This window comes from Euleptes europaea, chromosome 13 (assembly GCF_029931775.1).
Source record: "Euleptes europaea isolate rEulEur1 chromosome 13, rEulEur1.hap1, whole genome shotgun sequence".
Taxonomy (NCBI): domain Eukaryota; kingdom Metazoa; phylum Chordata; class Lepidosauria; order Squamata; family Sphaerodactylidae; genus Euleptes; species Euleptes europaea.
This window is the reverse complement of record NC_079324.1, coordinates 27691228-27715312: the sequence shown is the minus strand read 5'-3', so window position 1 is coordinate 27715312 and position 24085 is coordinate 27691228. Positions and strand designations below refer to the sequence as shown.

General features: G+C 47.3%; 1 protein-coding gene across 4 annotated transcripts in view; it reads left to right on the top strand.

Moving 5' to 3' along the window:
• Positions 1-24085, top strand: part of GRIA3 (glutamate ionotropic receptor AMPA type subunit 3) — a 256155-nt gene that overhangs the window by 158965 nt on the left and 73105 nt on the right. For all 4 annotated transcript variants that reach the window (XR_008933744.1, XM_056859905.1, XM_056859906.1 and 1 more), the window contains exons 7-11: positions 6491-6658; positions 9772-9876; positions 12627-12734; positions 14390-14596; positions 23008-23384. Coding sequence is in view for 3 of the 4 variants with exons in the window: in XM_056859905.1 (XP_056715883.1) it covers positions 6491-6658; positions 9772-9876; positions 12627-12734; positions 14390-14596; positions 23008-23384 (965 nt within the window). In the remaining variant the exon portion in view is untranslated. The remainder of the gene's footprint in view (positions 1-6490; positions 6659-9771; positions 9877-12626; positions 12735-14389; positions 14597-23007; positions 23385-24085) is intronic.

Sequence of the window (24085 nt, the reverse complement as noted above, 5' to 3'; positions counted from 1 at the left end):
TGTGGGTGTGATTAAATGTAAAGGCTGCTATAAATTAATCATTAAAAAATCAAGTATGGATTGTATCCTACTATAAGAGCTCTGAAAGATATTTTGCTGTTCTCAGGTCCAGTTAAAAGCAAAGGGGATTTTTTTTGTTGCTGAAAAATGTGTCTCTAATGTTTTAAAATATTCTTAATATAATGTATTGCTTAGAAGCTACTCTAACATTTGTTCAAATTTACTCTGTATTATACAAATGTGTACAGAACTTATCAAACTGGCACCCCTTCCCTCTTTAAAATAAAAAAAACCCTCTAGGCTTAGAATTTGATGTACAATATTTTTGATTGGAAAATAAAATTGGCTGGAGACTAAAAACCTGGTGTTTAATTTATTCAGCATTTCATCAGTTCCTTCCTTGGCTTTCCTTCACATGCTCATGCATTTGTTAGCAGAACCTGAGTAAAGTAGAAAATTAGATATGTCTCTTGGCTTGAATTGGAGGAGACTGCATTAAATTTGCTGATCATCGAGGCAGGCGGCGGGGGAGAAGGGGGATTTGTGTAGCATTCAATTGGACAGCTATTGCAGGGTCCCTGTCGGGGGGAGGGGAGGGAAGGATTCATTCAAAAATAAAAAGGACAAATATAACCTTATTCTCCGTTGCCTGGCAGGATGTTCTGCAATGTTTGGCCCTTTTAATTGTTTGGAAAAGGAGGAGCAAGAGACCTTTCACAAAAGAAAATGGTGGGGGTGGCCAGGTAGATGACAGGGTTGTTTTTTTTTAAGATTGGCTGCTGCTAACCATTGTGACATGTGCTGGGGGATGTAAAGCTTGGGAGCTTGATTTCCCCTGATGTTGTCTGTTTAGAAAAAGGAGTCTTGGGTACTTCTTAATTTATGGGTCCCCTAAGCTAAGGCAGTGGTTCTTATCCGCTACGAAGGCTGCGCCGCTGCTGCCAAAAACAGCAGTCCTGTGTCTCTTCAACCCTCTCCCCAAATAACAGGGAGTCAAATCAATGCCATCGCTGTGTTGTGAGTCTCTCCCTACCCGCAAACATCCGGGAACAAAATGGAATAGGGGGCAGAGAAATACATCATGAATTGAGAGAGCATCGTGCATTTTTAGTTTACTGTACATTACAAGAGAGAAAAGAGGAAGTAGCACAAGGCTGCAATTTTCAGAGGTAGCCATGCTAATACTGCATGTTTGTTTGCTTACTTACTTCATTTATACTTCACCTTCCTCCGCAATGGGAACTCAACGTGCTTTACATCATTCTCCTCTCCTCCATTTTATTCTGACAACAGCCCTGTGAGGTAGATTAGGCTGTGAGAGTGTGACTGGCCCAGACACCCAGTAACCTTTCTTGGCAGAGGGGAGATTCAAGCCTGGTCTCCTAGATCCTAGTCTGATACCCTAACAATGACACCATGCTAGTCTGCAGAAGAATAGCCCCCCTCTAAATGTGGCCTCATTCTCTGGGTCTATCGATCCACACAGGGGACAGGTTTAGCATCAGATATAGGATGGTTGAGAAAAAGCCGGCTGAAACTGAATCCAGCAAAGACGGAGGTCCTGTGGCTGGACTGGGGTGGCTAGGGGTCGGGGTGCCAGCTCCCAGCTCTTGACGGTGTGCAACTGACATCTGCACCTGCCGTCAAGAGTCTGGGTATGATTCTGGATGCCTCCTTGTCTATGGAGGCCCAGGTCACAGCCGTGGTCAAGGTAGCTTTCTTCCATCTATGCCGGGCCCGGCAGCTGGTGCCCTATCTCTCCCACCCTGACCTAGCCATGGTGATCCATGTGACGGTCACCTCTAGGCTAGACTACTGTAACTTGCTCTATGTAGGGCTGCCCTCGAGACTGATCCAGCAGCTCCGGCTGGTACAGAATGCGGTGGCAAGACTCCTTACAGGGGTCTCACCCCGAGAACATATAAAGCCAGTGCTCTGCCAACTGCACTGGCTCCAGCTGGAGTATCAGATCAGGTTCAAGGTGCTGGTTTTGACCTTTAAAGCCTTACACGGCCTGGGACCCTCGTATCTTCGGAACCACCTCTCCTGGTATACCCCCTGAAGATCTTTACGGTCATCTGATAACAACTTACTGGTGGTCCCTGGCCCTAAGAGTGTGCAGCTGCCCTCCACGAAAGCCAGGGCCTTTTCGGCCCTGGCACCGGCCTGGTGGAATGCTCTGTCTGGTGGCATCAGGGCCCTGCGGGATCTTAAAGAGTTTCGCAGGGCCTGCAAGACAGAACTATTTTGCCAGGCCTATGGCTGAGGATAGCCGCAAATATCATCTGCTGGCCTCCCTATTGCCCCTCCTTCCTATTATATTGTTGATGTCTACAGAGGGGTAGCCTGCTGCAAACACCCAGCAATGCGAGCATGGTTAGGTGCCATTTGAAACTTTGTAATTTTGTGTTTTGATTGGGATTTTAATGTTTTAAATTTAGATTCTTATTGTTGGTGTAGTGATGTTTTTATACGCTGTTACCCGCTCTGAGCCAGCTTCGGCCGGGGAGGGCGGGTTATAAATCACTAAATAAATAAATAAATAAATAAATAAATAAAATTTTTGTCTCCTCCTTCCTCCAAGAAGCTTAGGGCAGTGGCTGTGGTTATTCCTTAGCCACACAGCAATCCTGTGTGGAAGGGAGGATGAGAGATGCCCCCTTAGTCTGATGCAGCGGAGCTTTTCTTATGAAATTTTCCTTTGCATAACTAGCAGAGAGAACCAGCATGGAGGGCTTTAAGAGGGGAGTGGACATATTCATGAGGGGAGAGGGGTATTCATAGCTATTAGTTAGAATGGATACTAGTCATTCTGCATACCTATTCTCTCTAGTATCAGAGGAGCATGCCTATTATTTTGGGTGCGGTGGAACACAGGCAGGATGGTGCTGATGCACTCGTCTTGTTTGTGGCTTCCTAGAGGCACCTGTTTGGCCACTGTGTGAACAGACTGCTGGACTTGATGGGCCTGGGTCTGATTCAGCATGGCTTTTCTTATGTTCTTATGGTATAAGGATTAGAATGTCTGACTATGACTTGGAGGGCCTGGGTCCAAATTCTCAATCTGCTATGAAAACTTGCCAGGTGACTTTGGGTTGCTTTCTTCTTTCAGACTAACATACCTCACAGGGTCATTGTGAGGATAGTATGGGGGAAGCGGGGAAGAACCATATATGCTGCCTTGAGCTTTGTGGAGGAAGGGTTTGATATGGTGTGTGTGTGTGTGTGTGTGTGTAAAGAGCTGTCAAGTGGCAGGCAATTATGGTGACCCAGCAAGGAGCTTTCAAGGCAAGTGATTAAGCAAAGGTGGTTTGCCATTGCCTTCCTCTGCAGAGTCTTCCTGGTGGTCTCCCTTCCGAGTACCGACCCTGCTTAGCTTCCGAGATCTGATGAGATCAGGCTATACCATGGTGCCTGCCCTCCCAAAATGTGAGAACTAGAATTAGTGAGCATTTCACAGCTCGTTTGGTATCCATTGTGACTTTGTCAGCTCTAAAGATTCAGTTAATTATTTTTTAAAAAAAATCTATCAGAAATGGGATACTGACCATGAAAAGCAATATATTGATAAAGATACGAAATCTCTAGTTTTGAGGAGGTTTCTACCTCCTTCTCTGAAAGAAAATATAGCTCACTGGCCAAAAATGCCATTTAGAGATCTTTCTTTCCCAGTGAATGGGAATGTTTATCAGATTTATCACCTCGGTAAGAACTGTAATTTTGAACAGCATGAGAAAGTAGAGAAAGTTCTTTTTCGCAAAGCAAAAAGAGATTTATTGCTGGCCTCATATTTGAACTAATAGGAAATATGGTCCAGAGCAATGTGATTCATGGTTGCTTTGCTTTTAACATTGAACAGGCTAGCTCATCTAGTGGCTAGCTCATTGCTTAAATAAGGAAGAAGAATGGCTCATTATCTAATGAGGGCTAGCAGTTTGCTTTACATCAGTGCTGACCCAAATTATTTGGCAAGAATGCCACAAGCCAGGTGCCAAGTTACAGCTACATGGGGACACCGAGCCCAGTAGTGCAAACAATGAGTGTTCAGCTGTCCCTTTGCTTCCTCCTGAAAACTGACAGTGGTGCAGGAAAATACAATTGCTGATGGAGAGTCTCAACCAGGCAGCCCCAAATGTTCTCTCTGGGGTGTGTTTCTGCTTGCTCCTGGCCACCACTGGCCTTCCAGGTAGGCTTGCCAGGTTGCTGGAACTGGCGGGCAATTGCCCGTCAATCCAGCAGCCTGCTTGGAACAGCGGCCGCTCGTGACGTGCTTACGTCACTGCCGGGTTTAGTCCAGGAAGGGCCGCATCGCGAAGGAGAGCCCTTTACCACTCAAACCCCCCAAACGGGGCTTTGAGTGGTAAAGGGCCCCTTCGCGATGAGGCGCTTCCGGGACTAAACCCGGCAGTGATGTAAGCATGTCACGTGTGGCTGTGTGCGACCGCCAGCCCCCACCCCCAGAAACCTTCCGCAGGTGGAGAGGGAAGACCTGGCAACCCTACTTCCAGGGCAATGGCCTATAGGGAAATTTCATTGTATGTTAAATGGACAGTCTGCCCTTGCAAGGGCCACATCCCAGGGCCATTTCAGTAAGGGAAAACTGCATGGTGGAGAAGGCTTAATTCTCCTTTCCCCATAAGCCACATTCTCAATCCAAATCAGGCCTCTGCAAGGCTGAAAATTAAAAAATCACTTGGAGTGGAATCACACTCACAAAGTATGTCCAGTTTGGGCCTGAGATAATGGCACTCTAATAGGGTTGCCAGGTCCCCATTCACCTTCGGCAGGAGGTTTCCGTGATGATATTGTGCTTGTGTGTGAACGACGTGGCACTTCTGCCTCCCAAGGAGCCTTAGACCACTCAAACTCTTAGAGTTTGAGTGGTCTAAGTCTCGTCTAAGTGCCACGTCGGCGTACGCGTGCATGATTGCCCACCCGCCCTCAGCTGGTCGGCGGGCAGAGGGGCACATTACCGGGGGTTTGCCCACCACCCACGGGCATCTGGCAACACTACACTCTAGTGTCTCTTGTAGTACCCACACAGGGATTTTGCATGCTGGTTTTCTTGTTCATCATTCTATTTCCGTTGCACTGATGTCTTGTATGAGCCGTCTTGAACATTTTTTGTCATAGAAAGGTGGGCTAGGCTCCTTCATATAAAGAAACAGGAAAGGAAAATTGAAACCTTTTCATTCTCAACTGGCAACCTCTCGTTGCTGTGTGCTAGTTGACCATTCCTTCTTTGTCAGGCATATGGCTGGTTTAGTAGACCAGGAAGGTTGGTTGACATTTCTTCAGCGAGGAGCTGATGGGTAGATAGGGGTTCCTGTTCCTTGGAAGTCTTTCTGTTTTTGAGTGGAATGCCCATCAGAATTGGGAGAAGGGGACACCCTTCTAGCTAAGGAAAGGTGGCAGAGGGGAGGCTCAAACAAGCAGCCATGTCGGGTCCAATTTGGATTGGGGCTGCAGGGGAAAGAGGGTATCCCTTCTCCTTCCCACACACACTGATTTGTGATTTCCTAACCTGGAATGGCCCCAGAGAACTGCTTATTGGGATTAAAGGTACAGACTCCCTGTGTCTTTGCCCCACAAGGCCATTTTAGGACAGGAAATGACAGAGAGGGAAAGGGTTTAGACCTCTTTGCCCCATGCAGAGAGGGGCAATTCAGGTCCCCATTCGGATGCTGTTTAGAAAAGAAAAAGCACTTCAGTGTGTTGAGTATAGACCCCCCTCATCTAGTTTGACCCACAGAAAGAATAATTAAGAGAGAGAGAGAGAGCAGAGTAGAGAATAGCAGAGCGCTTATGACTGGAATTGGGCCCATATAGTTAGGCAGCCATGGGTGGATGCAAAGTTCAGTCACCTCTACAGGAATCCATACCCCTGAAAATACCTCAAGAACTTCTCACTGGCTGGGGGATTAGAAAGTGCGCAATATGTCATAGCAAAATGAAGTTTGACATCTAAGAGTTGAGAAGGAGCAGCGTCGTCTTGTTGGATCAGGACCCCACAAGTGCTTGGGTTGTAGTGGTTAAGGGCAGCGGACTCTAATCTGGTGAACCGAGTTTGATTCCCTGCTCCTTCACATGCAGCCTGCTGGATGGCCTTGGGCTGGTAGCAGTTCTCTCTGAGCTCTCACAGTCCCACCTACCTCTCAAGGTGCCTGTTGAGGGCCCGTGGCTCAGTGGAAGAGCCTCTGCTTGGCATGCAGAAGGTCCCAGGTTCAATCCCCACCTCTCCAGTTAGAGGGACCAGGCAAGTAGATGATGTGAAAGACCTCTGCCTGAGACCCTGGGGAATTGCTGCCAGTCTGAGCAGACAGTACTGACTTTGATGGACCAAGGGTCTGATTCAGTAGAAGGCAGCTTCTTGTGTTCATGTGTTCGTGTGAGATTAGTAAGGGTGACTGTTCCAAGGGGGGGAAACAATAGGCCACCGGTAGTTCCCAGAATGCAATTTGTCACACTGCCTCCTTTGCCTCCTCTTTAGTATACATCTGCATTGACCCACGATGCCATACTAGTTATAGCAGAAGCTTTCCGGTACCTCCGAAGGCAGCGAGTTGACGTCTCCCGGAGAGGAAGTGCTGGAGACTGCTTAGCAAACCCGGCAGTGCCTTGGAGCCAAGGAATTGATATAGAAAGAGCATTGAAAATGGTAAGGACAACAATGAGAACAACAGTAAGGGCATCTGGAAATGCGCTTGGCCATGCATGCACTGTAAAGCAAGGAATTTGATCATCTTGTACTGAATGTGCTGCATTTTTTTTAACTAAAAAGGTACACCTCTCGTTGCCAACTACCAGGTGGTGACTGGAGATCTCCTTCTATTACAACTGATCTCCAACCAATAGAGATCAGTTCACCTGGAGTCTGGGGAAGTGAAGGGAGCCACTACAGTTAAACTGGTGTATAAATAGGTTGCCAACCTCCAGGTGGTGGCTGGAGATCTCCCCACTATTACAACTGATCTCCAGGTGATAGTGATCAGTTCCCCTGGAGAAAATGGCCCCTTTGGAAGGTGGCATCCAGTGGCATCAATGGTGCAATGAGCAAATATATGTATAAATGAAGATTGATATAATTGTGTATCCTATTAAGGAACTGGATTTTCTACTTCTTTGGAAGGTGGACTCTATGGTATTATACCCGACTGAAGTCCCTCTCCTCACCAAACCCCACCCTTCTCAGGCTCCACCCCCAAAATCTCCAGGTATTTCCCAACCCAGAACTGGCAACCCTATATATTAAACTGGATGTAAGCCTCTAGCGTAGATATGCCTTCAGGGACTGCAGAAGTGTGAAGTTTTCTTTGGGGTCAGTACATAAGACTGCCCTGCCAACTGGCTACATGCCTGCCAGGTGAATTCAGGACTCTGCTTCCAAAATCATTGATCTCTCTTACTGTTCAGACTACGTTCCTGTGTACTGGATGTAGCCCAAACTCATCCTTGTCTGCAAAGTCCTCCATGACTTTACTTCTACTTATTTTTCTTCTCTCCCATCCTGATATACCTCTGCTTGTGACTTACCCTCTCCCAGCTCCACCATCTTCAGCAATTCAAAGGCCCCCCATTCTTTCAAAGGACTCCTCTCTTCCTTGTTGCTAGGGTTGCCAACCTCCAGGTGGTGGCTGGAGATCTCGTGCTATTACAACTGATCTCCAGCCGACAGAGATCAGTTCACTTGGAGAAAATGGCTGCTTTGGCAATTGGACTCTATGGCATTAAAGCCCCTCCCCTCTCCAAACCCCTCCCTCCTCAGGCTCCACCCCAAAAATCTCCAGGTATTTCCCAACCCGGAGCTGGTAACCCTACTTGTTGCTTTCTTATTCCAGGAAGAAGACAACCTCCCGCAATACCTGTGATTCCTCCTCTCACTTTCTTCTGATCCTTTCCCACACCCAGCCTTTTCCCATGAAGTTTTTTTGCACAACCTCTTCTATTCCAAAACCAAGCCTAACCATATTTAGCCGGCATGAACTGATATTATTTCCCTGTTGATTCCTGCCTACAACCACCCTCCCCGTTATCAAATGCTAGATTGTTAGCCTCTCATAGCAAGGACCTGTCATCTTGTGCATTGCAAAGTACATTAATGGTGCTCTATAAATAAATAAATGATAGTGCTAAGAACTAACCAATGGTTGTCTGTCTTCACTCTGTATAGGGTGTTATTTTCGTGGGAGTATCTGCTCAATAATCCTCATTGAGATGAACAGGGGTTGCTCAGGACCGCACCTCGGTTCGACTTCCTTTCATTGGAATGGGGGTAGATGTAAGAAACATTCCAAAGAAATCGCATCCATTACAGCATGAGCAATTGTGAATTTGGTGATGTTCCCTTATTTAATAGTATCATCATTTTGTCACAGACCCTTAGGGACAAAGCAATTGCTTTAGATTAGTTTCATTTTCCATTCTGATTAGCAAGCCACTTACTGTTTCAATGACAGCAGTTAGCCTTTGTTAGTTATGTCCATTTTGTTCTTGGTACTTGGGGCACTGTACCAGTGGCACAGTATCACGCAGTGGGTCTATCATCACTGGAATGGTGCTAGATTGCTAATCAAGTCCCTTCTGAATCTCAGCAGCTAGCTAGAGGTTGGGAGATACATACCTGATTCATCAATAGGATTGCCAGTTCCAGGTTGGGAAATACCTGGAGATTTTGGGGGTGGAGCCTGAGGAAGGAGAGGTTTGGAGAGGGGAAGGACTTCAATGCCATAGAGTCCAATTGCCAAAGCGGCCATTTTCTCCAGGGGAACTATGGTTGCCATGTCCCTCTTCACCACCGGCGGGAGGTTTTTGGGGTGGAGCCTGAGGAGGGCGGGGTTTGGAGAGGGGAGGGACTTCAAGGCCATAGGGTCCAATTCCCAAAGTGGCCATTTTCTCCAGGTGAACTGATCACCTGGAGATCATTTGTAATAGCAGGAGATGTCCAGCCACCACCTGAAGGTTGGCAACATTATTATTCAAAGATTAGCACATTTGATATATGCAAATTGAAGGCATTTGTGGAAGTTAAGCACTAGCGTGTGTATAGGGTTGCCAAGTGCCGGTGGTGGCGGGTAAAATCCCACTGATCCACCGGGCTGCCCACCGGCCAGCTGATAGCCAGGGAGCACTGCGTACAGGCGCGCACCCGCGTCACTTTCCGGTAAACTCGAAAGTTTTAGCCAAGATCGCTAGAGCGTCCGTGTTGCTTCCGGATAAACCTGGAAGTGACGTAGGTGCATAGTGCAGGGTGTGCATGCGTGTCGCGCCAGGCGCGCGCGCATCGTGTGCTGCAGCCACAACCACAGACAGCTCCCGCCGGTGGAGCTACAGGGCCTGGCAAGCCTATATGTGGATGATGAAGATAAAGCAGATTCACACATTGCCAAGTCATGCAAATATCCTTTGTTTATTGATCACTGACAATTGTTGAATGTTTTTGTCCATTTTCCTCTGTATGAAAACTTTATTGTAGTTAGCAAATGCATATTTTTGGTGAATTTATTACTCGGGAGGTGCAGGTTTTTTTTTAATAACTCCACTGCTATTATTATTCATTGCTGTTTCTTTTGTTAGATAAAGTTTTATCCTGTTTTCTTTTCGATCTGCTGTTCTAAAATGGTGATAAAGTGCAGAAAAAAAATAGAAGGAATGAGTTCCATCTAGAAATAACAGATGTGGGTGAAAGCACCTTGGAAGGATAAAGATGTGTAAAACTCTCCGGAAGTCTTATATTCTCTTCTATTTCAATATGTGACAATTGGTCATTTTAAGGTTCAAGTGCAAGGAATGACCGGAAATATCCAATTTGATACCTATGGACGCAGAACTAATTATTCAATTGATGTGTATGAAATGAGACCGGGTGGACCGCGGAAGGTAAGTGAGCAGCCCGATCTTGCTGTGGCCCAGAACTGATGTTTTGTTTTAGATCCTCTCATCAGTTGTGTACAAACAAAAGCAAGATTTTAAGTCCACATAGGGTAGTTGGAGGACCAGGGAGCCATGGGTTCAAATATTTGCTTTGCCTTTAAGTTCACTGGCTTGCATCAGCCGAAGCAGTCTCTCCCTAAGACCAATCTGCCCCTCAGGGTTGTTATTATAGGTAAGATAAGGTCAACCTGTGTAAGTGTGCAGCTTCTTGAAGTAATATTTATTTGTTTGTTTGCTTGTTCGATTTCTTGCCTGCCTGCCCTGGCCGAGGCCAGGCTCAGGGTGAGTCACATCATTGAAAATTTACATCAACCATAAAAACTGAAAACAATAAAACAACGTTTTAGCTAAACCAAGGCAAGTCTCAAGGCAGTGCTACAATTTCTACCGACTTGATCGAGTAGACAGTCAGGCCACCCCCTCACATGGATTCCAGCATACAATATAGAAAGGGGGGGGGGACAGGGAGACCAGCCGATGTTGTATCTGCGGCTGCCCTCAACTGTAAGCCTGGCGGAATAGCTCTGTCTTACAGGCCCTGCGGAACTCTTTTAAGGTCCCACTGGGCCCTGATTTCACCAGACAGTGCATTCCACCAGGCCGGAGCCAGGGCCGAGAGCGTGAGGTACAAATGTAATGAATGAAAAAATTATGGCAACCTTGTGAATATTGCAAAATTTTAGTGCCACACGGATTACCCCCTACTGGCTCTCTACTTTCTCGCCACAACTGGCAACATGAGACGGATCTAGGACACAGATCCGCCTTTGCCCCAGAAGCTGTATCTTGGTTTGCAGCCCTACCTTCCACTCCTCCTTTTCCAGAAAAGGGCACAGCTGTCCATTCAGTGCATTTTTATCTCACCCTTCCTCCAAGGAGCTCAGGGTAGTATCCATGGTTCTTCTTTCCCCTTTTTTACTAAGCGATAGGGACCCCAAGGCTACATTGTCAGTGGCAAGATTTGTTTCAGTCCTTATATCCCTCCAACTCTAGATATATGCTGCTCAAGATCAATTGATCAAGGAGCTTCTAAGGGATAAAAGGAAAGAAAAAAGGAAAGGTTCTTCTTTCCCCATTTTATCTTCACATCAATCCCCGTGCACTAGCTTCAGCTTGGGAAATACCTGTCGTTTTTTTTTTTGCTGCGGGATTGGGGGAGCCTGAGAAGGGTGAGGTTAGGTAGGGTAGGGTATAATGCCATAGAGTTAGGGCTGTTGATTCGGTTCATCCCGAATTGAAAAACAGCCGAATTTTCCCCGATTCAGCTGTTTTTCGGTTCAGGACGAACCAAACTCAAAAAAAGGTGGGAAATGGGGGAGCCAAATTCGCCGACTTTGGGGGTTCGGCGAATAAATTTGGCAGATTTGGGGTCCCCCCTGCGTGCCTTCAAGGGGCTCCCCTGAAGGCACGGGGGGGGCTTTAAACAGATGTGCACCTCCCGGCTGAGAGGCGCAGATCTCTTTCCCCCCCGCGCGCGCGCCTTCAGGGGGCTTCCCTGAAGCCGGGTGAGGGGCCCTTTAAGAAGATGTGTGCCTCCCGGGCGGGAGGCGCAGATCTCTTCCACGCCCCCCCCCCCCCGCGTGCCTTCAGGGTGCTCCCCTGAAGCCTGGAGGGGGGCCCTTTAAACAGATTTGAGCCTCCCAACCAGGAGGCGCAGATCTGTTTCCCCCACCCGCGAGCCTTCAGGGGGCTCCCCTGAAGGCATGCAGGGGGGGGGGCTTTAAACAGATCTGTGCCTCCCGGCTGGGAGGCGCAAATCTCTTCCACGTTCTCCCCCCCACGCCCTTCCCTCCCAGCCGGGAGGCACAGATCTCTTCCACGCCCCCCAGCGCGCCTTCAGGGGGCCCTTTAAACAGATTTGAGCCTCCCAACCAGGAGGCGCAGATCTGTTTCCCCCACCCGCGAGCCTTCAGGGGGCTCCCCTGAAGGCATGCAGGGGGGGGGCTTTAAACAGATCTGTGCCTCCCGGCTGGGAGGCGCAAATCTCTTCCACGTTCTCCCCCCCACGCCCTTCCCTCCCAGCCGGGAGGCACAGATCTCTTCCACGCCCCCCAGCGCGCCTTCAGGGGGCCCTTTAAACAGATCTGTGCCTCCCGGCCGGCTAACAGCTGTTAGGTGCAGATCTGTTTAAAGGGCCCCCTGCGCGTCTTCAGCGAAGCCCCCTGAAGGCGCGCGGGGGGGGGGACAGATCTGCAGGAAGGCGGGCAGTGGGTTGTCAAGCCCCTCTGCGCTGTCTGCATAGCCTTCCTTTTCCTCCTTTGTAAAAACTGGTTTTAAGGGTTTAAATTATATAAATATTTATGCCTTTACACCTCTTCTTTGATATTCTTCATGTAATTAAAACTGATCTAACTATATGCGGATGAATCCATACAAAGAAATAAAATTTAAATGAATACTTACATATGTCTCCCTCCATGCAACTAAGTCTTCCATCAAGTAGCTCCAAATACCCAGAGATAGAAGGAAAGAAAGGAGGAGACAAACCCTCCCACGTGTAATCTTTCATAACAGCCTTTAACATTTTTAAAACGTTTTTCTGCTATTAATTTATGTAATGTATTTGTAGTGCCAGTCAGCAAAATATTTTCATTTCTCCCTATGGAAGACCAGTTGTTGGGATGGTTGGTGAATGGTTGGTAAAATGTTTAACATGGCAACAACACGGCATTAACATAGGCAATCTTCATTGGTAGGCTGGTTACTGGAACGAATATGAAAGATTTGTGCCTGCAATTGACCCATCAGTCTCTAATGACACCTCGTCTGTAGAGAACAGGACCATTGTGGTCACCACAATCCTCGTAAGTGCGATGGCAGCTGGCTCGTATTTAGCTCATGCAAGATTTTTTTTATCAGGATGCTTGACTGGGTGCCCGCTTGGCTTGAAGGCTCCCCTCTGTACTAGGCAAAAGCAAGCTGAGGGAAGAACTGGTGGGGCAGGGCCTCCTTATATACAGGGAAGCCGGACCTGAGTGAAAACACCCAGGTCCGACCACCCTGCCTGCCCTGTCCCTGCACTCCTAGGGTCGTGATTGGCCCATTTGAAACTCATGGGGCCAGGCAAGGGCAAACACCATGTCCCCAACCCATGGGAGCGTGCCCAGCAACGCTCCCAGCCACGTGGAGCTGGGGAGAATGATGCGGCCGGCCATCTGCCAGGGAAGCCCCTGCTGCATGCTACCACCCGCTGCATGCAGCAGCCCGTGGCTGTGAGCCGGCCCGCTTTGGCTTGCAGCCGGGAGCTGACATTGCCTGCTCTGGAGCAAGAGCCTGCTATCAGGGCACTTAGGTGAGTAGGAGCCCGGCTTTGCAACAAAGAGGGACTAGAAGCCCTCTGACCTCACCGACATCTCCCTCCTAGTCTGTAAGGCTAGGCACTCCTGTCCGCTCAGTTGGCACTCCTGTCCGCTCCAATTTTTCTGTTCTCAGCTAGCATTGCCCTGCCTTTATGTCCCTTTACACCTTCTTCCCTGAAGGTATAGCTACATTCTTTTCGCCTTTGAGAACAGCAGAAAAGTAACAGCTGCAGTTTATTCCATGACTGCCTTTTGGAAGAAGCTGCTTCTGTTATAGAGAAGAGGGCAGATGAAGAGGATTGGCTGTTGATGCCAGAACACCCTTATTTTTGCATTGGGGAAATTCCAAAGGGAATGGGACATTGGGAGGAAGGTCATAGGTCCCCCAACCTTGTTCATTATTCTCCTTACCCTTGTGGTTTCCTGATAATATCACTTCCATTTTACCAGTGCAGTGATTTAGGAGTTGGGCCCTTGCAAACATCTGGAACATTATTAAAGAAGGAACATCAGGGAACTGTGAGACTCACAGAGGAGGAGTCCCATCCTTCCTCCCCTCCACTCTTTCCCCTGGCTGCCCACCTGCAGCATGGCCACCTCCATGGGCCTGGCTCCTGCTCCTTCCCCCCACAGCAGACTTATGGGAGACAGGGAACCTTGCCTGCCCCCACCCACACTCCTCACACCTACTATCCTCCTCCAAGCTCTTTCCGCCCAACTGTCCATTTCCACCTCATCACCAGGGCCACTTGTCCATTCCTCTTCCTGCCACTCGGAGGAGAGCAGTAGGGGTGGCTGCTGCCCTCCTCCCTCATCTGGCTACCTGCATTGCCATAGCCTTTCGGACACAGTAGCAGCTCCACCTCCTCCATCTCCCACATGGTGCAAGGCAGGTGGATGCTGCCAAGCTGATGGAGATTCATTGTCTGTGCAAGACCAGGCTTCTCTGTTTGGGGGGATTTAACCCCCTGTTTTTAAAACCTTTTTTCCCTGCAAAAGCTGGGGGTTTCCCTAGGTTTGTAGAATAATCTTTGTTCTCTCTACATGGCACGAGTCCATGGATTTAAGTATCCACAGATGAGGCCATGTTGAGAATTAGATATATTGATGTGTCTTAAATAAAAGGCTGCTGATAGTGTTTTCTTTCATTCTTTTCACAGGAAGCTCCTTATGTAATGCGCAAACAGTCCCCTGACCAAAAAGAAGGAAATGAGAAATATGAAGGTTATTGTGTAGATCTGGCTTATGAGATTGCAAAACATGTTGGAATAAAATATGAACTGTCCATTGTTCCTGATGGGAAATATGGAGCAAGGGATCCTGACACAAAGATGTGGAATGGCATGGTGGGTGAGCTGGTGTATGGGGTAAGTTGCCCTTAAAGCATTCATACATATAGTATGGTTTTGTTAATCAAACAGCATATGAATAAGCTGCAGTAGAAGCGAAAGGATACACCTTTATTGGCACTTTCAAAGGCTTGCATTCATGTATGTATGCAAACAGAAACATCACTATATATCTATATATATATTACAAAGAATGTCCAAAATGAGGAGACATTGTATCAACATTCCCTGATCTGATACACAATGATCAATCTTAATATTATTCTAGTGCAAATCTATAATTTCAACCATTCACTAGAATTGTCCATGGAAGTCAATGATTATCTGTATTTTGGACATTCATCCTAACCTCATTGTTGTTATTTTATATTATTGCATTCTTATTTTATCTAATAATAAAGTGGGCCACTCGAAAAATGGCCTGATGAGGACTGATCATACCTCAGAAAGCATACAATGTTGGGGCAGTTGAGAGTCAGTTAAAGGAGACAGAGCAAAGGATGATGGGGCAGTTAGCCTATTCAGCCTCCTCCGTTATTTATCCCCACCTAGTATTCCTTACAGATAGGGTTGCCAGGTCCCTCTTCACCACTGGCGGGAGATTTTTGGAGCGGAGCCTGTGGAGGGGGGGTTAGGGAGGGGAGGGACTTCAGTGCTGTAGGGTCCACTTTCCAAAGCGGCCAATTTCTCCGGGTGAACTAATCTCAATCAGCTGGCGATCAGGTGTAATAGCAGGAGATCACCAGCTACTATCTGGAGGTTGGCAGCCCTACTTATAGACTCTCTGCTTATTCACTCTAAGAAGAAGAGTTGTTTTTTATATCCCACTTTTCTCTACCATAAGGAGTCTCAAAGCGGCTTACAATTGCCTCCCCTCCCCACCCATAACAGGCACTTTGTGAAGTATGTGGGGCTGAGAGAGTTCTGAGAGAACTGTGATTGGCTCAAGGTTACCCAGCAGGCTTCATGTGGAGAAGTGGGGAATCCAACCTGGTTCTCCAGATTAGAGTCTGCCGCTCATGTGGAGGAATGGGGAATCAAATCCGGTTCTCCAGATTAGCATCCTCCACTCTTAACCACTACACTACGTTGGCCCACTAATAGCAAATGTTATGGTTGAGTACTATGAGCCCACTTGCAAACAACGTTAGAGGGGTTTTTTAATACCTTGGGTATTTAAAAAAATAGTTTGTGAATTAAGAAGAGCTTTTCATCCCCTCCCCCCAAGACAAAATCCAGATGAGGACTGAGCATGCTCACTTCCCTTAGAAAATGAGTGCAGTTGATCGTCAATTCGGTGTTTTTCGGTTCGGATGGAACCGAAGCGACAGCCCTGGTTTTCAGTGGGGCATTTCCCCTTTTTTTCCTTTTTGTATATTCAATAATGCTTTATTTTTCTACATGGTGGCCGGGAAGCCTCTGAGGAGGCAGCACAGTTCTGCCACTCCCAGTCATCGCGGATCTACACCCCACCTTCAGGATTACGCTATTAGGTTCTTATCAGCTCACCTTTTATGCTACTATGCATGGCAGATGGGTCTTCACTCTTTGCATGCTGCATTCACTTACTGTGCAGTATCCTCCACTGATTCAAAACCCAGATTGCTGTTTGTTCAAAAGATATACTAGAAAAGACTTTATCATACTATGAAAAGTTATCCGCAGGTCAAAATATACCTTAGCAGGGAGGAGCTGGCAAGGGGTTGTGGCTCAGTGGTAGAGAATCTGATTGGCATGCAGAAGGTCCCAGGTTCAATCCCCAGCATCTCCAGTTAAAGGGACTAGGCAAGTAGGTGATGGGAAAGACCTCTGCCTGAGTCCCTGGAGAGCTGCTGCTGGTCTGAGTAGACAGTACTGACTTTGGTGGACCAAATGTCTGATTCAGTATAAGGCGGCTTCATGTGTTCAGTTACAGTGTATGAAATGGCACTGCCTAGTACCATAGTGTTCATGTGGATGAACTGACATGCATGTACATTACAGACAAGATGCATCCACTCCCTCCTCTGAAACAGAACTTCTAGGGACCCTGGGGAGGGAGTTGAACCCAAAATAATGATGATGGTAACAATACACATAGGTTTTAAGAAGGCATACCTGAAAGGTAAAAAAAGGAACAAAATATTTACCAGGGACAGGTGGTAAAAAATAGGGATACTTTCAAGTAACTAGCAACAGTTGGAGAGTATACAAACATATATCTGTTTTATACCAGTGTAACAGTCTTTGCTCCTCCAAACAATCCTTTAGTGAGGATGCTGAGAATTCTCTGGTACAAATCTCTGGAATGGCCAGTTGGCCACTACCAAATATACATCTGACACCTCTTCTAGTTTCTGAGTTTTGGCCAGAATTTTTCCTACCCACTTGCAAGTCTACTCTTGCAGCCATAACACCTAGAATCATGCTTATTTCTGCATCCCATGGGTTGGATTCGAACTCAGTTTTTGGTCAATGGAAGGGGAGGTGTAATTGCTGCCAATCTCCCCTTCCTGATGCAGACACCCAGTTTGCCTCTCATGCTGTTCCTGAGCCCCCCCCCCCATCCCCCAAGAATAGCATTTTGGGGAGATCAGTGGGCTGCAGGAGGAGGGAGGAAAGTTCTGTTCCACTGAAGGAAATACCTTCTGTGAGTGGAAAATTTAATCTGGATCCTACTGTATGGCAAGTTCTGATATGAATCTTGCCTAGTGAGGCAGCATGTTGTAGTGACTAGGATTATGAGAGCTCATGGCTTAGTAGGCTGTGGCTCAGTGGTAGAGCATCTGCTTGGTATGTCCAAGGTTCAATCCCCAGCACCTCCAGTTAAAAGAATCAGGTAGTCTGTGATATGAAAGACCTCCCACCTGAGCCCCTGGAGAGCCACTGCTAGTCTCAGTAGACAATACTGACCTTGGTGGACTGTTGGTCTGATTCAGTATAAGGCAGCTTTATGTGTTCAATAGTCTTTAGGATATTAGTGTAGAATCGGAGCGATCTGGGTTCAGATCTGCATTCAACCATGAGACTTACTGCATGACCTTGGACTGATTTCTCTTTCTCAACCTAACCTACTTCATCAGGTTGCTCTGAGGCTAAACTGTGGAGGGGGGGGGAGAAGCCAAGATGCTACCCTGAGCTCCTTTTGAAGAAGGGCAGCATTAGGATGAGTGGATACATCACATGCATGCAGCCATGTCCCAAATGCGGAGCCAAATGACAGTCCTTAGTAGGAGGCGTAATAATAAAATGCACCTGAGACACCTTGCAAATGAGAAGTCCTTTAAAATGGCTCATTACTCCTTTCACTGTGGTACAGCTTTGCTTTCTCTCAGGAGCTTAGAAGTCTGTCGCAAACAGTGGAAGACAGAAGTGTGCATTTCTCCCAGTGCCTCTGAGAGTCTTGTCTGGAAAAGTGCTTGTCACATTTTGTATGCATGGCATTAATTTTGAATGCCAGCACTAAGAGGCATGGAGACCCAGCTCTGGTCTATGGTGGAAACCAACAGCTGAGCTGAGTGGCTGTGTTATTCATAATTCATCCGCCTGTGTACTTACCTGTCATGGCAAACAAGCTATTTCCTACAGGGTAGCCAACATTCTCCCGCACTGGGGCCTCTTCTGACATTACCTTTGCGGCATGGGACCCGTTGCAGCGTGTGACCTTCAAGTGCCAGGCTGATGAAACCCACAACTGGGTTCCTCCCCATGCCAATAATCCCCAGCTCCTGAGAGGAGGAAGGGCAATGAAGAAGACAAACATATCACCAGCAACTAGGGTTGCCAATCTCCAGGTAGTAGCTGGAGATCTCCCGCTATTACAACTGATCTCCAGCCGATAGAGATCAGTTCACCTGGAGAAAATGGCTTTGGCAATTGGACTCTATGGCATTGAAGTCCCTCCCCTCCCCAAACCCCACCCTTCTTGGGCTCCCCCTCAAAAATCTCCAGGTATTTCCCAACCCAGAGCTGGCAATCCTACCAGCAACTTCGATGTGCCCCTCAGTGCTGGAGTATAGTAGTTTTTTTGCTGCTCCCAGGGCAAGTTACATGTGAGGCAGGGATCCTAGATGTATAAGTTAGCTGCAGATAGCAGCTGTGGTGGAAGAGGAAATATGGATCAGGTCCATGGCACTATGGAAGGGGAAATTAACTCCCTCCCCTGTATTGTTTCCTCAACCAAAAAGCACCCCCTCCCAATACTTTTCTTTCTTTTTTCCTGCTTGGCCTAGAGCAGTCTGGAGAGAGGTATTTTTTATGGGGGCACAGGGGCCAGGAAACAGTTACACCCACCTTCCCTAGCACTGTGTTTTTCAGGGCACCTCAGCGATATCATATGACCAAAAGTCACATTTGGAATGCCACTAATGTGGAGGAGTGGGGAATCAAACCCGGTTCTCCAGATTAGAGTCCACCGCTCCATACCCCCGCTCTTAACCGCTACACCACGCTGGCTCTCAATAGCAGTGGCAGCAGAGACCAGCCCCCATCCCTCTGCATTGCAGCACCAACCCAAATCAGGCTTGTGCCATGAAACTGCCGGTCTGCATCTGGTTAACAGGACTGCAGCAGACATGGGCCACACAAGGGCTTGGTAATTACAGTTTGCTCCTCGTTGCGTGATCCCGGACTAGCATCCTTTAGCTTAACCTATCTTGACAGGGTTTTGATGATGATAAAAGGGCATAGCTGTCTACCTTGGTCTGAGCACCTCGTGCAAAAGATGTGATTCTTTTAGCTTTCTGAGTCCTTGAGCAAAGATGTCACCTTTGCCCCTATACTAAGGTTCCACACCCATTTATAACTTGGACACATTGCTCATATTTCAGATGCTTTGTGGAATGCTAGCTGTGGATAGAGTTTGCCTGTATTTTTCTCATGAGAAACTAAATCAGAGCGGGCAACAGTAAATCTTCAGATGGATGCGGAATTGCTTGCCACTGTGACAGAGTAAATAATATGTCTCCTATCAGCATAATGTTCTCTACCCTGCGGGTGACCTCATGTCTTTGGCTTCCAGATAGGAAATCTCGGCACAGATTTCGGGAAGAGGGGGAGAAAAAGCTGCAAATCAGAGGCTAATGAATGTTTCAGCCCGTGGGCCACCTCTGAGAGTGGAAATAGACTGGTGGGCATGCCTGCCAGGAGTGAAAAGGGAGGGCAACTTATATAGAGAGCCCCGTGGTGCACAGTGGTAAGCTGCAGTGCTGCAGTCGAAAGCTCTGCTCAAGACCTGAGTTCAATCCCGACGGACCTTGGTTTCAGGTAGCCAGCTCAAGGTTGACTCAACCTTTCAGCCTGCCAAGGTCGGTAAAATGAGTACCCAGCCTGCTGGGGGTAAAGTGTAGACGACTGAGGAAGGCAATGGCAAACCATCCCATAAACATAGTCTGCCTAGTAATTGTTGGGATGTGACGTCACCCCATGGGTAAGTAGTGACCCAGTACCAGCACAGGGGAACTACCTTTACCTTTTTTTAACCTTATTTAACAATTGCATAACAGGCAGATATTCAGCAGGTGAAACTTTTCTCACCACATGCAAATGCAGAGATAGAGAAGGGCAGCACTTTCCCTCTTGCCTTCCTGCTATTTGTGTGGCTAGGAAAGGTGCTGCCATATCCCCCTGGGCCATTGGCGTGGGGATGGGGGGGTAAGATTGCCATATCCAGATTGGGAAACGCCTGGAGATTTACGGATAGAAGCCAGGGAGGACAGGGTCCACAGCGGGGTACAATGGCATAGAGTCCGCCCTCTATTTTCTCCAGAGGAACTGAACTCTGTAGTCTGGAGGTGAGCTGTAATTCTGAAGAATCCCCAGGTCCCATCTGGAGGCTGGCACCCTTACACTGAAAGCCTTTGTGGAGGTGATTGCCTTCCTTAAAACAAAGCCTTTTGTGTATGCAGCAGGCACAGAGAGGAGGCAGCTGCATGTGGAACTCAGCTGGAGCTCAGCTGCTGAAACATCCCTCTTCTCTGGGCAGGATTTAATGCAAGGACCAGATGAAAAACTCCACAGACTGGATGAAGCCATTGGATTCCCTTTGGCTACAGCAGACACAAGAGGAGGAGGGGGCTATAGAAGGAGCAGGATCACCTGTTTGCCTCTGGCAAGCACCTGCCCAGAAGATGTGGATTCTGTTCCCCAGTGTCTTACCATCTCTTTTGAACGATTGTTTTCAGAGCTAGAACATTTATGTCACTTTCGTACATAACCTCATTTTTACCCTATTTCCGTAGCTACACCTCTTGAGATCCGTTTCTACTTTTCAGGAAAGGTGTAGAGTTGTTTCATTATTTTTTTTTCATTTTCACACCGACTTAGGCCTTCTCTCAAAATGGGGAAGAAAATTACCCGAATCAGATAACATTGCAATAGATTATAGCAAAATACGATGATGCCTTCTGCCAAATAGTCAATGCATATTCTGGCCATCTATGCAGGGCTGTTTCCCTGCGTTCACACACACAAACACACACACACCGTTGACTGCTTCGGGGCTTCCTTTTGATTATGTATGCCTTTTCCGCCCTTCAGAGGTCGCCTCACTCTCCCCGCGCGTTTTGCCCACATTTTCCAAATTCTGACTAAAACAGCATCTGGAAAAAAACAAGCAAAATGTGTGGGCAGAGCGAGGAGACCTCTGACAGACAGAAAAGGCATGCATAATCAAAAGGAAGCCCCGAAGTTGTCGGAGGGGTGACCGCGACGGAAACCGCCATGCCTAAAATACTGCAGCCACATGCGAGCTTCATGTCAGATAAAATCTCAAGAAGTCTCACTTGTGCATACTCTGTGTGTCCATCTTAGAATATGGTCTAGGATTCGTTGTGATTTATGTTATTGCTTTATTTATAGTCTGCCTCTCTTGCTGAGACTCTGGACAGATTACAAAGTATACAAATAATCCTAAATGACAGCATAAGACATCCAGGAAACAGTGCAGTAGGATTAGGATTACAGAACTGGAAAACAAAGACAACAAAAATGCCTAAGGCATGACTTACCATAATGCAGACAGTGGGTTAAAAGGGGAGAAAGCAGTGCAGTAAAAGCAAGGAGGTTCATACAATAAGCATTGCAACAGAGACTACAATTCTAGCCCCTTATAAACACCACCTCCTGACCTGTTCCATTCTACTACAGTTCAAATCTCCCTGTATAAAAAGACCCTCCTAAACATTTCAGTTTTGCACACTCTGCAAAATGATCGATGGGGAGGGGCTTCCTGACCTCCTCAAGCAGGCCTTTCCATGAGAAGAAGGAGAAGAGTTGGTTTTTATATGCAGACTTTCTCTACCACTTAAGGAAGAATCAAACTGGCTTACAATCACCTTCCCTTCCCCTCCCCACAACAGACACCCTGTGAGGTAGGTGGGGCTGAGAGAGCTCTAAGAGAGCTGGGACTAGCCCAAGGTCATGCAGCTAGGTTCATGTGTAGGAGTGGGGAAAACAATCCAGTTCACCAGATTAGCCTCTGCCGCTCATGTGGAGGAGCGGGGAATCAAACCCAGTTCTCCAGATCAGAGTCCACCCGCTGCTCCAAACCGCTGCTCTTAGCCACTACACCTTCCTGGTGAGAACCATGACAGAGAATGTACATATAAGGGCAGCTGCTGATCTTGCTCATTTGCAGGGTGAGGACACAAGGTTTCAGTGTAGGGCTGCCAAATGCCAGGTACTAGCTGGAGATCTCCTGCTACTACTACTGATCTCCAGCCGATAGAGCTCTGTTCGCCTGGAGAAAATGGCCGCTTTGGCAGTTGGACTCTATGGCATTGAAGTCCCTCCCCTCCCCAAACCCTGCCTTCCTCAGGCTCCACCCCCAAAACCTGCTGCTGGTGGCAAAGAGGGACCTGGCAACCCAAGTTCAGCGGCCGTCATGAGAAGGTCCCACTGCGGGACCGTAGAAAATTCTGCAGGGACTGTAAGACAGAGTTATTCCACCAGGCTTATGGTTGAGGCCAGATATGGTCTTTTTCCATCAGTGCTGACCTCTCCACCCTACACACTGCCTCCCCCCACTGCCCAAACCATTCTGTCTTTGGGGATGTGGAACATAGCAGGCTTTGCTATGTTGCTATGTTTGCTATGTCACACCAGTTGCACCATGCTGGATAATATATTATTGCTTATGGATACACAGGCTGGTTTTAATCATTGTTTGGTTTTATTGTGTTTTACGATAATTATATCTATATGAGTCGCCCTGAGTCAGGCTTTGGCTGGGGAGGGCAGAGTATAAATTTAATAAAATAAAAAGTAATAATAATAAATGGACAAGTCAACCACTGTATGTTCAGTGAGGTACACCTCTGAACACACACTGACAACCAGATGTCCAGAGACATGGGCTTTTCAGTGAAGAGGTCTGAAGCGTCACACTATCTGGTTGCTAAACTATAATGCTCTTTTTTTCTTTCTCTCTCCTGTGTTATGTGTCTTTTCAGAGAGCTGACATTGCCGTGGCCCCACTGACCATAACGTTGGTCCGAGAAGAAGTCATTGATTTTTCCAAGCCTTTCATGAGTCTGGGCATCTCTATCATGATCAAGAAGCCCCAGAAATCCAAACCGGGTGTCTTCTCCTTCCTGGATCCTTTGGCCTATGAAATATGGATGTGCATAGTCTTTGCTTACATTGGTGTCAGCGTGGTTCTTTTCCTAGTCAGTCGCTTCAGCCCTTACGAGTGGCATTTGGAAGACAACCAAGAAGAGCCCCGAGACCCTCAGAACCCTCCTGACCCTCCAAATGAGTTTGGGATATTTAACAGCCTTTGGTTTTCCCTGGGTGCCTTTATGCAGCAAGGATGCGATATTTCTCCAAGGTTTGTTTTTTCATATCACGCTCTCATCGCCTTTTTGCATTTTATGGTTGCCCACTGGTGCCATGGTGCATATATGTTTCTTTCGCCACCTTATTTTTTTATGGATTCCAAATTTCATTTTGACATTCCATCCAACGCTCAGCGCTACTTCCATCGAGCCTCGGTCGCATTCCCACCCCACACCCCAAATACGAAAAGGGTGTGGCCGGTATTGCCTTTCAATGCCGCGCATTCACGCATTGCTGCCAGAACTTATATACACCATGTCGAGACTGTAAAATGCATCGGGTTTTACATCTTTCAGCAATGCTTGGAGGGTTACCGTGTTTTTGCTGCATATCTCATTTTACGGTCATCTGCTTGGTGCATATAACATTTTTTTTCTGCTTTGCAAAGCAAGAGCCATTTTCTTGCAAAGCCACATGCAACAGCATTTTAAAAATAAAAACCATCATGTTGCTCACCACAGCTTATGCTAACCTGCTCAGTTTTCCTCTATGCTGCCTTTTCTCTTTCTTTTCCACCTGATGTGTGTCACCGTTTCATCCATTTCTTATATCATCATCTTGTCATTTCTCCCTTTATACCCTCTACGAAAGGTTTTGCAATGTATTGTGTGCATGTCACACGAAATGAATTTACTCATGTCTTTTGAATGCAGGTCAGGCCCGTAGCCAGATGTTTTCTGGTGGGAAGGCCCA